Raw genomic sequence first — 16,951 nt, forward strand, 5'->3', positions numbered from 1 at the left:
TATTTTGACCCGCCCAAGTACAAGAAACAGCTTTGAGTGTGCCTCATGTGATTTTTTTTTTTTTAGCTACCGAATCGGAGGCCCGCTCTCCACCAACCACGCTACGTCACTGAGTCAGATGCTCCCCTGCACTTTGGCGCCCCCTTTCGACGACGTCCTCACACGCAACGCCGTCATCATGGAGGAGAAGCGGACGTCTGGAGCCGAGTGACGGGGGGGACACGAAGCCGCACGTCGTCTGCTTTTACTGCCTTTGAAAGATTAAAAACGGTACAATCTGCTTTTTTAAGACGCATTTCGCGACGAGCTGCCCTTGCAAGGCGGAGGGCATAGCTGCGCATGGTTGCGGATTATGCAAATGTGACGCGCTGCTTTTGCTAATCGTCTCTTATTACTGACAGATCAGATCATTTTATTTTAATTTTTGCTACGAGGTTTGATTGTCTCGCGTTGCAAGGGTGGAATTTGTTGGGAAGGGACGAATATGAGATGGCTTGCGTGTTCATGGCTTCTCACCATGGACAGTTCCTCAGATGCAGGCCTGCAGCGGTGGGCGACAACATAGGGCCCGCGGGCCGGATGCGCACCACTAGTATGGAGGAGTATTAGACACACTGAAAAGGAAAAATATATACAAGTGTACTTAAATTTAATTTCGTTTATTTTATTTTTATTTTATCTAGTTGAGAGGTTAGTATAGTTAAAAAATATACTAAGCATATATTTTTTTTCTGACAAAAAAAACATCATGAGTATTAAAATTAAACATATTTTTCTAAAACAAATGATCTCACTTTCCCTGAGAAGACTATATATGTATTTATTTTTTGTTTTTAAATAAAATAAATAAAATAATAATAATAAAAACATGTTTTTGAGGAAATACTATTTTATTTGTGGCACTGGATATTTTTGAGACATAATCATAGCATTTTGTTCCTCTACAAGAGTAAAGATGTATTTTTTTCTGATAAGATTCAGACGTCAATTCTAAGAATTATCAAGTCAGTTTTTCCTCTGAAAAATGTAATTTCATTCCCATAATATTATTTTAAGTTTAAGTTCAAATGTACATATACAATCATAAACATTTGTTTGACCGCAGTTTTTCACCATCTTTTTTGCAGGTCATCCCCCAGCAGCAGCTCCAGCGAAGAAGACACCAAGCATCATGAAGCACTTCCTGAGGTGAGGCGAGCTTCCATCTTGTCTGCTGATGGAATTCATTTGTGATGCTGTTTAGACCAAAGAAATTAATTCCCTCTTCTACTGTTCAAGCCCCATATCGACCCTACGCAGTAAGAACCTGCCGTGGACTCTAAACAAATGCTCGTTCATCTGTTCTATTTATAGCCCTCTTGTTGCCCTTAGTGCATGTATCATGCTGATGTTATTGATCACATAGCGGCTTTGGACAGTCTGGTTTACTTTATCCGTCCATCATTTTCTTATTAGGGTGCAAACAGTCGAAACAAAAGCTCTCGTCCCGAGTGGGTTTGCAACCCTGCCTTTTTTTTTTTTTAACCAAAGTGAAGCAGCTAATGTCTCACATGGTCCCTTAATGGGTCAGCATGCATTTCAGAGGCACGTGTCTCCATTCTAATTCTGTGCCACCTACAAAAATAGGATTTTATTAGGAGCTCGTCTGTTTATTATGCTTTGTTATCATCCACCTTTCTCTTAATTCCTGTTCATTGCGTAATACTGCTTTGGCTACTGAGATAATATATGAATGCATGAGAGTGTGAGACAAAATAAAATGCCTCAAAAGCCAAACAATGAGTATGTTCAAACCATCTTCATGTGCAATGTCAACAAATCTCCTGAGACTTCAGATCACTGAGCATTTACAAACATATGTTCCTTCACACCATAAGGATGAAAGTTTTAGGACACACAGATGTCCTTTCATCTTTAGATCACAGGAAAAAAATGACAGGACCTAAAACGCTTCCCTGAGGAATGCCACTCCAAACTATAGCTGACTGTGACTCATCAAATGCAAAGCATATGGATGCTTGTTTCCCCAAAAAATGTGGATTGGCATGTTTATTGTACGTGATTTCTGAAGACGGAACATCTTCCACTTGTCTTTATAACGGCGCAGTCTGTGAATTTCTTCGCTTTCTTTTTCCCTGCAGGGTGTTGACCCAGTTCTTTGTGTTCCTCTACTGCAAATGTCTGTGGCGAGGCCTCAAGTTCGTGGCACACAAATTTACGGGACGCTGCGAGCTACAGCGGATCTGCTACAACAACAAACATGGTGCCCGCAGGACGCTCAAGATCGGTAAGAGGCTGCGCACTGCTGCTGACCTTTGGATGATACCGTCTAACAGGGATGAAGCTAACATTTATTTTAATAAGCGAGGAATGTTTCCATTTTTTTCTCCAATTAATCTAATAAAAAAAATATTTTATTTATTTTTAAACAGGCTATTGCAGAAAATGCATCAACATCAATTATTAGTTTTGGGCCATAGCATGTCAGAAAATGGGCAAAAAATGTTGAGCCTTGTTTTTTAATGTAAAAACAAAGTTAACCAGTTCAATGGAGGACTACATAAAGTTGTCAATTAGTTTGATCAGCAGTGGTGGATTAATTGATTAGTTTTGCACTTCTATTGTCTTGATCTTTTCTAATTTTGTTGTTCTTGCAGAGTCGTCTTTGAAGTACTCCAAAAATGAGGTAAATGTCCAAGTTTACAAAGTAATGACTTGATTCAATTTGCTTTTTGGAAAGAAAGACACACAGTTGACCATATTTTCTTTGCAGCTGCTGCAGTCCGCCCTTAGCACCCATCCTGACAAAGTGGAGAAAATCATTGACGACATCATGGCTCTGAAGAAGATCAACCCTGACACCAACCCTCAGTAAGACCATGCGACACACCTCGGCCACTTGAAGAAATTCTTGGGCAATTAGAAGAAATGGAAATAGAAGATGACTCTTTCCCGTCTTCCCCCAGGCTGGGCATCTCCCTGCAGGCCAGTCTGCTCCAAATTGTCGGCTACCGCAACTTGGTGGCCGAGGTGGAGAAGCTCCGGCGTGAACCTTACGACTGCGAGAACGCAAAACATGAGGACATGCTGATGAAGGTGTGCGGCCCAATCCCATTTAGACTTTTAGTAGCTTGTGTTTTCTTGACATGATGGCAGCACAGTTCACTCTCGTTGGTTTTTGGCGCAGTTGTGGAAGGAGCTGCGTCCCGACACCCCCCTGACCGGACGGATTTCCAAGCAGTGGTGTGAGATCGGATTCCAAGGCAGCGACCCCAAGACGGACTTCCGAGGGATGGGCCTGCTGGGTCTCCACAATCTGCTGTAGGATCAACTCTTTTTAGGCTTGTATGAAAAAGGTGCTCAGACGATCCGCTGAGCTAATTTCCCCTTTATCTGTAGGTACTTTGCCGAACACGACAAGGCTGCAGCGCTGCAGATGCTCCACGATTCCCTGCTGCCCAAGCACAAGTATGTCAACTCTCACGCACCATTTGTTTCATCAGTGTTCTTTCCACTACGACACACGTGACCTCATCTGTGCAACATGCTCACTGTTGGCTACTCAAACACACACAAGCAAGCACAGTGCATCACCACATATGGACAAAAGCATTTGACACGCGCAGGTTTTCTTTGAAAAATGATGGGACCTGGAACACCCCCCGAAATTGGATCAGAATGATTATTACTCAAGGACACTTAAACCTTAGCTGGAATTTAAGACGCTTACCTCAGGGGACGGATTGTTATTGGCGGCGGGTTCAACCTTTGCACGACAATGATGGGACTTAAAATCCTTCCCTGAGGAACGTCACAAATTGTGTCTGCTGTTTGTGAAAAGTTCCTCAGTTCTCCCAAATTGCAAACCTGCAGTTGTCCTAAAAGCTTGCTGTGATGAAGAATTAAGATGAAATCAAGTGTGTCAGTGTACTTTTGTCCATACAGCTTGGTCTCTCCACCATTGTTCACAGCTCGACCTGGTCACTCACTACCTCCCCATCTTGCGTTGATTGCATCACTGCTTTGTATTGCTTTGCCATCAGCATCTCAGTGAGCTTCTTCTGTCTGTTTCGACAAACGCTTCCCTCCTCTGTGTCGCTCCCACGCCCGCCGCAGGAGTGCGCAAGGGAGTCGCAGGTACTCCATTTTCACCCTCACCCACCCGCTGCCGTGCACCGTTGTCGCTATTCCGAGCAGTCGGTCGCTTTAAAACGGGGCTCGGCCAACCCTTTTCCCATCGGGAGCCACTTGGAACTAAATTTGTGAATTGCATTCTCTTGCATGATGGCCCACCCCTGTTTTAAAGCATTTGAAGTATTTGTAATTCATCTTTGATATATGCCTAATGGCCACTTCATTAGGCACACAATTATTTGAGATTCGATGCAAGAATTGTCCCCCATAAAAATAAAAAATCTAAATTCAAACCTAATCTCATACATGATGTCGTGTTGACTTTAAGTAGACAGAAAACTGGTTGTGAGTGAATCCTGAGCACCTCTGCTGCAACTCTTGACTGTCATGTGCGTGCGTGCGTTTTTTGTGTCCTTCACAGCGAAGCAAATGCGTCAGAATTTGAGCTGAAGAACGTTGACAAAGCCATTGGGTAAGGCTCGCCACTCTCAGATGATATCAAATAATATTATTTTGAAGTTTTGAACCGAAGTAAAAACTAGACACCAAAAATAATCTGGCACATGTTTACGAATTACAAGTTAATAATATAATCAGTTAAGTTATCATATCATATGAATAACATTAATCAGAAATTCATAAAAACAAAAATAGGAATACAATTAAACACAATAAGAAGTTAGTAGCAAGTACTTGTTTTTAAAAGTAGTTTAATACCCCCATAAAATGAGTTGGATGTTTGACAAAGTTGATGACCTCCCGCTCTGCAGCTATTCCTTCGCCATCGTGGGCATCAACATCACGGACCTGGCCTACTCGCTGCTGGTGAGCGGCGCCCTGAAGACACACCTGTACAACGTGGCCCCCGAAATGGCCACCTTGCTGCACCTCCAGCAGACCTTCTGTGAGTCAACGAGGGCCAGAGCCTGGGCTTTGCAACAAGACTAAAAGTTGTCCAGTTTTCTCTAAAAATTGGTCCTGCGTGTGTGCGTGTTTATCAGGCTACCTGATGCAGGAGTTCCACCGCTTCTGGATCGAGGAGGACCCCAGCGACATTATGGAGTTCAACCGCGTGCGCGCCAAGTTCCACCGGCGGGTCCTGCGGCAGCTTCGGGACGCCGACGCGGCGCTGTGTCCCCGCTTCTCCGCCTCTGACCTCCACCTGGTCAACCTCTAGGCGCAACCAACCACCACCCATCGGATGTCTTGGTAGGCCTGTCAGTAAAAAATGCTCAGCCTAATGTCATGAATATGTCACTGCCGGTGGCTTCTACACACATTCTAAATATTGATATATAGATAGATTAACTGTCGATCTAAAGAATACCAATCTAAAGTTTGGAAACACCCTCAAATTCAGTGTTTGCTCTCTATCAAAAATACTTAAAGTCATTGACATTCTGAAGAAATATTGATGGTATTATTTGCTAAACAAAAACTGTTCTGCATTTTTTAGATTATTCACAGTAAGGTCCTTTTTGCCCATATTACAGCTTTGCACATCTGTATTTATGTATCTTCTCAGCTTTTAGACTTGAATTTGTAGGTCTTTCCAAATGTTTGCAATTTATATATATATATATATATATATAATATTAGAGACATAGACAAACCACCAGCGTTAGACATCACCATTGCGATTGTCTCACCATCGTCGTGTCACTTTTACTTTAATGATTGTAACATAAAGCACTCTTTGCCAGAGGTGGGTGGGGGGGTTCTCGAGTCACATGGCCTAAAAATCAATTCAGACTGAAGTTGCCAATCAACTGAAAGTCCTGAAGTATTCAACATGACTTTGACTTTTTATTCTTAAAACTTGACTGTCCTAAACTACAGTATTCGAATTTCGGCATTGACGTATTTACTTTTTCCGAATTCCGAATATTGCTTTGGCGCCACCTTTGTGTCAAGGAGCTATGCTGACATTAATTGAAGTTATCAATTTGCCAACAATAGTGCAATTGTCGCACTCTTGTGACCCGCTGGTATTGAGGAACCAAAAAAACAAATAAAAATGTCGCCACCATTTTGTGGTGTCTGTAGGGACGAACAAAACTTTTCAAGGGTGTCATCAACGAGGTGAGGATTAAATGTTGATTCGTCCCCCAGCCCTAATATCTTTTAAATATCTATTTAATTTGTTGAAAAGTGTATTTCACTTTGTTGTACTTAACAAAGCGATGCGACCGTATAAGGAAATAAAGACATCGTCACAGTGAGCTCGACGCTGACTCGGGGCACTTGAAAGTTCTTAAGACTTCCTTATGACTAGGACTTTGTTCCCCTCTGCTGTTTACACTCGTTTTGCTTACTCACACCAAAAAAAAAAAAATACAAAACACTCTTTTGACCAAATGAAATATAAAAAAAATATTGCTCATATAATACGACACTGCAAGCTGTCAAATTTCAGTTTGAGCCAATCACCTCTTTGCCAATATTTTGAATGTGTATGTTTCAAGTGGTGTCTTGATAGCATTAGAATGCTTCTCATTTGCCTTTATTTACAAAAAAAACCACAACAAACACTTTCTATCATGAATGTTTCTCACATTAACGATTGTTTTAGTTCCAATCCATGGAATGTGACACTTTTAATGTCCGTCATCAGCCAAAGCAATAATTCCGATTCATTTGATGTAGACGAGTTGCAACGTGCTTGTTTTGACGTTTTTATTAGCATATGGCTTTAATGGTGCGCCTTTTACAGCTGATTGAAGTCAGGAATAAAATGCAAAGATTGCAGTCCATGCACCAGAAGGCAAAAAAGAAACAGTGAACGTTGTATTGTAATCGTGAACTTTGAGCCACATGCTGCTTCACCAAGACACAATTCTGTGATCGAAAACCCTTTGCTTTGTTTGCGACCCCGTTCAGCAGCACTGTTTGCCTTTTGACGTTTTCTTGCCTGTATTCATAAGCGGAGTCTCACTAATTCATTTATGATATTCTTCTAAATGTTCTGAGTAGATATTGTAACGCTGTGCTTTATTTGTGCTGTGCTGTGAAACACAAATCAATAAAAAAAAAAAGTAAAAGACAGTTAAGAGGGTGGCTTTGTTTCGTCTAAATCACAAAAACTCACCTAATTGACCTAATTAGTGATGGATACGACTCACTGCTTTTTTTAATACTCATATATTCATTTGACTTTATTGTAATTAGGAAATTATTCAAACACAATCTAGATATTTTATAGGTAATTTTTGCATTTGACCAGGGGTGTGTAGACTTTTTATAGCCAGAGCTTTCGGTTTCTACGGCAGCATAAGAAGTGACGGGTGATGATGAGGGTGCAAGTGGAGCAACATGAACATCAAAGCTTGAGAAGCGTCCGGATTAGTGCGGATCAACTGCAGACAAACGTCCTAAATAACCGACGCAGAATCACGACTGTGAAAAGCTCGGCACATCCAGTCAGCACTTTTTAAGATGCTTTTGTCGTTACAGTAAATATTATTTAGAGCAAATGTATTCATATGCCCACATTAGGATAGATGTCTTGCGTAACTCCATGCATACTTTATTGTATGGATTTTTTTTTAATGGCTGTAATTTTCAGGGCGGCCATGTGGTGGCACTAGTGGCCAACATGATGTCTTCCAGCCCCCCTCAAAAAAAAATCTGCTGTCATTTCATGCCACGCACAGTCACACCCATCAGCCAATCACAACTTGTCATTTTGTTCTGCTGTTATCAGTTAATACATTCATTTGTGTCTGTAGCAATGATGGCAATTAGCTTTTTTCTTTTTTTTTGGTTGCATTTGAAGTGCAAAACTCAGCCTAGCTTGTTTTTGGTGACAGTTGCCGCAAAACTGGGACCAAAGAGGAAAATTGCTATGACAGCCATGCATCAGGAAACAGTATACTCAGTGGTTCTAAAGTCTGCACACCCCTGTTTATGATCTTTGTGTTTTCTGGCTTTATGTGCAGTTATTATTTGCACTGGAACAGGAACAAGTGAAGCTTAGAAAGAAGTAAAATGAATCATTTGCAACTTGCTTGCTCCGTCACTGTAACTGCAAACATCCTGCTTCTCCAATGCAGAAAAATGTCATCTGCAGAAATGGCCTTTGAGCCTTGTCGTATTTGCAGGATGTGCAATTTTGGTTTGCCCGGGAACAGGAAGATGTGACGCTCATAAAGAAGCAAGTCATTTCCAACTTTGCTGCTCCTCACTGCGGCAGGTGGTGGCACACTTCTGTTAAAAAAAAAAAAAAAAAAAAAAATCACTTTGATCCTTTCCTACTTGGTCTTCCTCCCGTTCTTGCTCCTGCAGACGGATTTCTTTTTTTAAATATTCCTCTATGTTTATACTCCGCTGTGAGTCACCTTATGTCTTGCTTAAAACTTTCCACTTAGTTTGATACCTTTCTCACCCACTGTACGCTCATATATTAATAAAAGTGCCCCCACCCTCCTCCCTCCCTCATTCCTCCACCTTCAACAGGATTAGGCGCAGCGTTAATTCTATGCGCAGTACTGGCCCCTTTGAAGTTGACTGGCAGGAAAAAAAAAAAACGCTCGCCACCCCCTCAATGCGCTCATTTGCATAATCCCGCCGGATGAGCTAGTACATGGTGGTGTCATAATCCAGCGGCATCCAATCAATATCTATGTGGATCAATGGATGTCCCTCTTCGGACCCCCGGCCTCTTTTTTTTTTTTTTTTTTTCTTTCATGCTTAACATGTGCAAACATACTAATAGTGGTTTTGTGCGTTATCCGCACGATCTGCTGCATGGACTCTCATAGCGGCTGTAAATGTATAATTAGTCCTATTTTATTTCATAAATCACCAGTCAGCTCCCACGGCGGCCATTTTGTGACCAACTCATTTCTGACTTGATTGCTGGAGACATCCGCTTCGCTGATGAGGCCAGGTCGGTGAAAAACCTGACAGGTACAAAAATCACAGTCACGTATTTTAAAAAGTTGAGCCGAGTTCAGATTAGTGGACTCTGCGCCGTATGACTCCCCGATCCAATGCTTACAAACTGGATCATGCGAGACACGCATTGTCATGGGAAAATGTCTTCAAGTCAATGAATTCCCGATCCTCATGCCTATAACAGCGTTCAATGGCCTAAAGATTTGAGATGCAGGTGAGGAAAGACACATTAAATTCTGTACAAAAATTGAACAATGGATAATTAGCTGCTGCTAGTGAGTTAAAAAAACTAAACAAGAATATGTCTAATGAGACTCATTAAATGTATAACCCCGGGGGGCTGTTATAGTCGTATTTTTATTCCGCTGGCTTCCATTTTGTTAGCGTTAGCATTTGGCTCAAAGCGCCACATTTGCTGCGGGCATAGCTGCAGGCACAAAGTGTTTTGCTTCAGGACACATTTCACTTGAAAGTTTCTCATCTTTGATCATTTAAGTTGTTGGTAGCTCAGATGGATGAACTCTATAATGAATTATTCGCAAGAGCCGACCTCTGCGGAGTCCGGTCAAAATGTCGGTTTCCTCTCGTGAGATATCGTAAGGTCAATGTAACTTTTACGAACAAAATTTGTTTTGTTTGCCAAAACTGCGCTCTTAGGTTTGATGTAACTTTCGAACTTTTGTGGGACAATTCTCCCAATATTTCCAGTAGAGTATGTCATTGATGCATGCTGTAGATTTTAATTTGGCCCTTGGACAAAAAAAAAAAGGAGAGATGTGCCCGCTGGGAGCACATTAGCATTCAGGGCAAACAACGTGCTGAGAGTCTCACTCCGTCATCGTTGACATAATATGGGAAAAGCGTAACGGGAGAAAAAAAGGCATGTCATGTTTAGGAGAGAGACAAAATAAGAAATTGGACGTTTATGGGAAAAGCGTAACGGGAGAAAAACAGGCATGTCATGTTTAGGAGAGAGACAAAATAAGAAATTGGACGTTTATGACGCTATCGCTGGCCACGCCCAAAAAACATCAAACGCTGATTGGTTTTCTGGCTTGTCTTTGTTTCTCTCTTGTCTGTGAGCCCTGAAATAAATAACTCCAAAAGAGTGATCACAGAAGGCTCAAGTGAATCCCGAATGCCAACCTCGGATTACTTTGGGCCCGTGGTTGTCAAACTTTTTGGGTCTAGGGACATTTTACCTGGGAGAAATTTTTTATTTTTTTAAATTCTAATCCCACTTCCTGAAACACTGGACATGTGCCTTTTGGGTTCATTTTCAAATGTCACCCAAAGGCTGAATGCTTCTAAGATCTGGCAAGTGGTGTACGAGCAAAGAAGGTGCTTAAGGGTTTGAGAGTTTGTTTGTTTTTGAAAAAGAAGCCGCAGAAAGGGACGAGTAGCTGGTGTTTGCATGAGGCGACGGGAGTTTTCGTGGCATCTCTAGCAGCCATGACACTTTCTTGGCATCGCTTTCACACCTTTCATCTGATTAAACGGCCAGCTTTGCCTCCCGCTAGCGCCTGTCGGCTTGACAAGTGCTGTCATAAGGCAGGACGGAGGTGGGAGGGGGCTTGTTTTATATGCAGGAAGAACAGCAGTGCTGACATTTTGGGAAGGGCGGGGTGAACATGATGCTCGACATGTTTTTTGTTTTTTTTTATGTTATCCAGCCACCAGAATTGATGTTCCTGAAAGGATTTCAAACATGCCACTTTTGCAAATATAGAATATCAACAATGTCAGAGATGTTAATTGGACTATAACTGTATACCAATTAATTGATCAATGGATATATTATTGGAAAAACAGACAGCTGGATGCACAGACAGAGAGTCAGCTAGATGGATGAACGGACAGATTGTCCGATCGATGGAAGTAGAATTGGAACGATGGATGGTTAGATTTATAGACGGCTGGAGAGCACGTTGATGACTGATCGATACGTGGATTGACCTAAAATTGGTGGGATGGAAAAAAGACAGACGGACTTACTGAATACCTGCACAACCAAGACATTGATAAAAGAAATTTCAATTGGAAAGCCAGGAAGTCAGGTGGATGGATGGTCTATCTAAATTAGGTGTGGGCAAACTACGGGCCGGGGGCCTCATGTGGCCCGTGAAGCGGTTTAATCCGGTCCGTAGATCTTGAAAAAGCCTTGTTCATTTTTTATTTTCTGCTCCAGTTTTTTTTTTTAAATAAAGAGCGGAGGAGTGAGATGGTGATGATGATATCCTGAAGGATAACAGAACTTTCAATGCTTTAAAATAGAAATTGTTTGTAAGAAAATATTCATTTCATTTTTAGTGGTGTGTCAAAGCCAAATATTTTGTTATAATGCTTTTGTTCTAGGTTTATTCATTTAATTTTTGTCAAGTTTGGCAGGCCGGATGTGGCCCCCGGGCCGTAGTTTGCCCACGCCTGCTATAGAGTGATGTGTACCGAAGGATATCGCTTGTCATCTGTGTTCATAACCGAGATGAATTGTCTGTCGGCCTCAGTGCACTTTGCCCTCTTGCTCTGTTAGCATAGCGACATAAGTCGCCTCACTCACCTTTGGAATCTTTTTTTTTTTTTTTTTCATACTTTAAATGCAGAATCAGAACCTTTTCAAAGGCACCACAGAAGATAAGAGCACGTTGGCCTGGTGTGTCCGGAATACAAAATGGCCTCCTTAGCATAGCGAGGTGAAAAGGGAAAGATAACGGGCCGAGGTGAGAGCGTGCATAATGGCGAGATAAGCCAAACCACGACACGCGACTCTTGTGCGAATCATCGAGAGATGTGCTCAAAAAAGTGTGAACTATCGCCGTTTTATTTCATTGACTCGATAGCTTTCATTCTTTTTCACAAACTGTTTCAGTCTTGAGATTTCTCTTATTTTACGTGTGCTTCATTTTCTAATTCCGATTTCAACGCTCCTAGAAAATCCCAATGTCCTGTCACTTTTGTGTTATTTTTAGAACAGGTCATGTGGCCCTTTTGCGGGCTCCCTGACGCCCACTAGCACCACGTTGGTGACCCCCCGAACTAGAGTCTAATTATTTTAGTCAGCCCATTTCATTCTCAAGATAAGAAATATTTCCAAGCAACTTGTTATTTTTCACTCTCTCATTATTATTAAGTTTCACTCTTTGAATATTTCTCCCACTATAATCACATTCGCTAGCTCATCTTTCAGGCAGCTCGTTTAATTTCCTCTCCTCCACTTTATATATGCAGTCATGTATTAGCAGGGCCGGATTAAGGTGGTCAGGGGCCCCGGGGGTTTAGTAGAACCCTAAAACTAAAGGAATTATTTTTGCCAGGACCAAAAAAATTGAACGATCGCATCAGGGGCGGAAGTAACAAAAAGAGGGTCCATTAGCATTTGCCCATGTGGTTGAGACCCCGCCTCAAATTCTTCCTCATTGCTGCTGCGCCATCATTTCTTTCCTTTTACCCGCTCACAAGGCGGTCACATGACGCATATTAAATCAGCGCGTGAATGATGAAGCTTATCTGGCTTAAATTAGAGCGACACGGCGAAGAATCCCCTTTGGGTTTGCTCGCCATGAATATTAAAGGAAAACTCGCAAGGTTATTCAGAGGAGCGTCGCCGGAAGAGAAGAAGTGGTAGATGATGAAGAAACATAAAGGACAAAGACAGCGGATGAAACGGATCAAGAAAGAGGAGGAGGAAAGAATAGGACGGATGTCGTTCGAACGCTAATCATTTTGTTCACATGAAAAACGGGCCTACAAAGTGGCCTAATTGAATTCTAACATTCGACAAATTGGACAAAATGAAGCTGCTCGGCTTATTTTTCAGAACTGACTTAGCATTCGGTAATGATAAATTATGTCCGGTTCTGTTTTGGTTGTAGGAACAGAACTCAGTAGATTGATGGATAAATTCTTGAGGTGTTCCGCAAGGCTCGCTTCTCAGTCCGCAGACTTTCGTAGTAAACGCGACATGAAGGAGAAAATAGCCTGTCGTTAAAATATAAACTTTGTGGCATTCCACAAGGCTGGACACGAGGCCCACTCTCATTCCTAAATGTCCATATTTACGACACTTACACCATTTTGTATTTGATTGTTTTATTTTTATGGACTTGAAATGATTTTCTAACTAATATTTTCCGCAGTTGTGATTTCGCAACTGCGTTAGCATAAGTGAGTGATTTTCCGACTTACGTTCAATTTGTGCTTAATGCCCCGTTTTAAATTTCAGTCCTTATCTGTGATACTGTAGTTGAAGTCCCGTTCATCTTAATCCTAATCAACTGCGGCTATTTGTAGCATCTTGCTGTATTGCCGCAGCTTTATTGACATAAAAACTTGTCGCAAGTCCGCAGAGAGAAAGTCTCCCGGGGATTTCTTTTTGTGATTAATTAAAGTTCCCTGACAGACTAATAACATCCGAGTTGATGCGTCTGTCGTTGCTTATGCGATAAGCAACGATCAGGGAAACTCGGAGCCCTCCTCGCCGCGTTAATAATAAATGCGCTCGGATGTAAATGGCTTCCTTACTCTTTGTATGACCTTGGAACGACGCACGTTCATTTCTCTTTTGGGGCGAAACAATGACAGCTGCGTGTTTTAGAAAAAAAAAAAGACTTGTGTTGTAGGCAGTGTTCCCGATTGATGCAATTCATTCACTTTATGTTTCTTACTAAACCCTCCCTTTAGGGTGTGCGCCTGATTCTAGAGTTGCAGATGAAAAAGCTGCTCGCTTTTGCTCGATGCTGATTCATGGCATTGAGGGGAAGTAACAACGTACAACTGGTTCCTCCCAAACATTCATTTTTCCTCCCACATCAGGCCAACGTGACATGCTCATGAGCGGCGTCCTTCTCACTTTGCATGTTTTTCCCACCCCTCCCCGCCGAGGAGCTTGTCATCCTCGACAACTCCTCTTCGCTCGAGTCGCTAAAGGGCATCAGCGCCGCGTCCTCCGTGAATCACTCGGAGACGTCCCGTTGCCCGGACCTGGTGGAGGCCCGGAGGGCGCCATGTGACGTATCCCGTAAGATAACACTCTCTCTTAGTCAGCCATTGTGTGTATTTCCTGCGCGAAACACGCATAACACCCCTGGTGTGTCCTGCTAAAAGCGCTCATGTGGATGGCTTCGTTCAAATGTGGCCCATGAGTCATCTCATTATTTGTGCTGCATATTCAATGCAAAGCGCACCCGCCCCCCTCCCTTTTATGCTTTCCAAGCAGTCGGCTGAATTACGATGCACCACTTTCTCATTGTCCAACAACCAAACATCTATTCATGACGTGTAACATGAATTTGATGTTTTGTCTTGTTTTTAAGTTCACCGCGACAGCTGTCAGTGGCTCACAAGTCACCAAATTCGACCAAAGTGAGTAGTCGGCCTATTTTTAGAATTTAAATTCTAATATCAAATTCTGCTCAAATGCCATATTGGATGATCGTAACTCCAACATGCAGCAAAGACTTTCTGTAAATTCTGTTAACGACCCAGGCTAAACTCAGCTCTTCCAAGCCAGTCGTAGTGTATCACTTGATTATTCTTACGTGGCACTAATTTCTGCGCTACTTTCCAGAATTTGTGACTATCGGAGAGTTGATGAGATCTATGCAATCTCAGCCCCCCCCCAAACTCTTCGTAGAAATCGCAACTTTTTGATGTTCGCTGAATTAAAATTCAGTTCATGCAGACAAAAAATAGTGTATAGAATACGTGCTTGACGGGCCTTTTCCATTTCCATGATTCTGTCAGTACCGCACATGTTGGAAGCGCACGGGCGTGTCGAGATGAAGGTCAGTGTTCCTCACCAGAAGCCATCAGGGCGTTGAAACAGAATGCGACCATTCACGACAATCCTCTGCCAAGACGTGACGCAAGTGTTCTTTTCCGAAAATCCACCGCCGGGCTCTTTCTTCTGTCCGTGTTGCTTGGGGTCGATCATAAAGTCATTTATTAAGAAATAGTTGCAATTCCCTGACAAATATCTCTGCCGGTAAAAAGTCGGAATAGTGGCTCTTGGCGTGGAATTTATCATTCAGACTGCTGCCACTTCCAAAGAATAAAGTCATGGTGTTGTGAAGAGACAACAAAAAACTACAGAGACAAGGATAGCGGGGTGGTTACGCTCCACGAGCGTGCAAATATGGCTGCTTGTAATCCAGTTAGCCACTTAATAGGTTATTATCCCCGACCTTGAGGCAGCGTCTTTGCCGGAATATTTCAGCTGCAAGATTCACGATCGCGTAAACAAACATCTGTTTTGTTTTTAAAGAAGGTCTCTAAAGAAGTGCCACAGTTTAGGTCGCAATTCTAAAAATGAAATGTTTTCCAAGTCTCAATCCTCTCCCACCCCATCTGAAAAATCCAAACTGATGACCCGCCTCTGTGGGTGCTGCAGTTTTTCTTTTCGACAGACTTCCAATCGACTCCCGTTTTCATTTCTTGTCTCTCAAAGTTTCCGAATGACGTCGCCGAGTGAAAATGTGCTCCACTCCCACGGCCAAAACATGAGAAATCAAATCAGTCGCGCCGCTGGCAGCTGATTTGTCAGGGTCTCGTCTCACTCGGCTTCTTGTCGCGTCGGCGGGCGATGAGACGGACGCAGCTGTGTTCCTGTTATCCGAGCTCCCGATGAACGCGACGTTTGACACTGTTTAAATTTGCCGTCCCACCTTCGTCTAACTGCCTACTTAGCGTGAAGGGACAAAGTTAGCGGGATCAGCCAATCATCTTTAGAATGATTTTTTTTCCTAGGAGTGCAGAATTTATTGTGTTGAATGGGGAACACCATTTGGCTGCAACGAGCACAGACGTTGTTAGTTCAGAAGTCAGTTGAAAAGAAATTCGATATATTTAATCATGAAGCAATTGATTCTCCTTGTTATTGATCCGTGAAATTTAATCTCCAATATGATTTTTCGTTGACAAAACAGGCCTCATTCAACAACTATTAACTAATAATTGTTTAGAGGTAATCCTACTGAATCCCATTTTTGATGAACAAACAAAAAGCTGGCCAGGATGGGGAACAAAATGTTTTCTCAGATTTATTAAAAAAACAAAAAAAACAAAAAAAAAAGTTTCGTTTGTTTCTTAGTGGCAATTAAACTGCTGGATTGACGAAATAATGAAAATGAAACTTTTCAAAATAGATGCATATCTGTTTTGGGTTGCGCCGAATAAATTGCGTAAAATTAATGCTGAGCAAAGTTTATTTTCATTCATTTTTGTTGCATTTTCCGGTTTGGGCCTCACAAATCTTGACTTTTTCGTCTTCAATGCAATAAATAGAACCAAAGTGGGGTGCAAAATTCCACCAAGAATTATGAGGGTCTCCTTGGAAATGTCTTGACGATATTCAAGTTCCATAAATTATGTTCTGAGATGAAAAATGGCCCATGCTTTTCACGAGTTTCTTTTTAAACTCAAGTCAAGGCTGGAAGGTCAGTTAAGATGTTGCTGACTGCCGTGATGTTTAATCGTTAACAGTCCGAATGTTAAATGTATTTCCGACTATATATCATGATTAGACTGTATGTGTGTGTGTGTGTGTGTGTGTGCGCAGTGGCCTGTTCCAAATCCGTCAGCGTGATCTTCTCTTTTCCTCCTCCAGCCACAGCCAATTGATTCTCCACAGGCTGCTGGGCCGAGAAACGTCGCTTCCTGTCAGAGCCTCAAATAAGCGGGTGGGCGAATGGATTACTCCATTGTGGCGGCGAGGGCGCCCGGCGAGAGATTTCACATTATATTCAATTAAAACCCACAATTAGTAAAACAATGGCCCGAGGAAGAAAAAAAAAAACAAAACTGAAAATGTCGCGTTCAGTTTGATTTTTCGATTTGAGTGCGAGTGCAGAAAACAAATGGAGAAATCAAAGGCATTTTAATAGAAGATGCGCTGGGAATCCGGTTCTGCTCGCAAAGTGAGACCGGG

At 42.2% G+C, this 16,951-nt stretch overlaps 1 protein-coding gene and 1 long non-coding RNA gene across 3 annotated transcripts; one reads left to right on the forward strand and one right to left on the reverse strand.

Annotated features, from left to right (window-relative positions):
- The first annotated feature begins 129 nt into the window (after positions 1-129).
- Positions 130-7,179, forward strand: elmod1 (ELMO/CED-12 domain containing 1). Of its 2 annotated transcripts, XM_088279512.1 has the most exons (12): positions 130-270; positions 1,128-1,188; positions 2,142-2,287; positions 2,658-2,686; positions 2,774-2,871; positions 2,967-3,096; positions 3,188-3,321; positions 3,400-3,468; positions 4,117-4,137; positions 4,556-4,606; positions 4,905-5,038; positions 5,136-7,179. In XM_088279512.1, exons 2-12 carry the CDS (start codon positions 1,172-1,174, stop codon positions 5,309-5,311), a joined length of 1,005 nt encoding a protein of 334 aa, XP_088135638.1. In that variant the 5' UTR covers positions 130-270; positions 1,128-1,171; the 3' UTR covers positions 5,312-7,179. The 2 variants fall into 2 exon arrangements, with proteins under 2 accessions (XP_088135638.1, XP_088135639.1); XM_088279513.1 differs by lacking the exon at positions 4,117-4,137.
- LOC148320567 (uncharacterized) lies at positions 5,674-15,161 on the reverse strand. The gene is made up of 2 exons (XR_015839589.1): positions 14,826-15,161; positions 5,674-8,340 (listed from the first exon to the last, which is right to left on the reverse strand). It is a non-coding gene; the product is annotated as an uncharacterized LOC148320567 (long non-coding RNA).
- Between the last annotated feature and the right edge of the window lie 1,790 nt (positions 15,162-16,951).

This window comes from Idiotropiscis lumnitzeri, chromosome 17, assembly GCF_059441095.1.
Source record: "Idiotropiscis lumnitzeri isolate Australia: NSW breed Sydney's pygmy pipehorse chromosome 17, RoL_Ilum_1.0, whole genome shotgun sequence".
Classification (NCBI taxonomy): Eukaryota; Metazoa; Chordata; class Actinopteri; order Syngnathiformes; family Syngnathidae; genus Idiotropiscis; species Idiotropiscis lumnitzeri.

Coding starts and splice junctions, on each gene's coding strand:
- elmod1 (XM_088279512.1), top strand. Junction 2,288..2,657: donor CCGCAGGACGCTCAAGATCG/GTAAGAGGCTGC, acceptor TTGTTCTTGCAG/AGTCGTCTTTGAAGTACTCC. Junction 4,607..4,904: donor AACGTTGACAAAGCCATTGG/GTAAGGCTCGCC, acceptor CCCGCTCTGCAG/CTATTCCTTCGCCATCGTGG.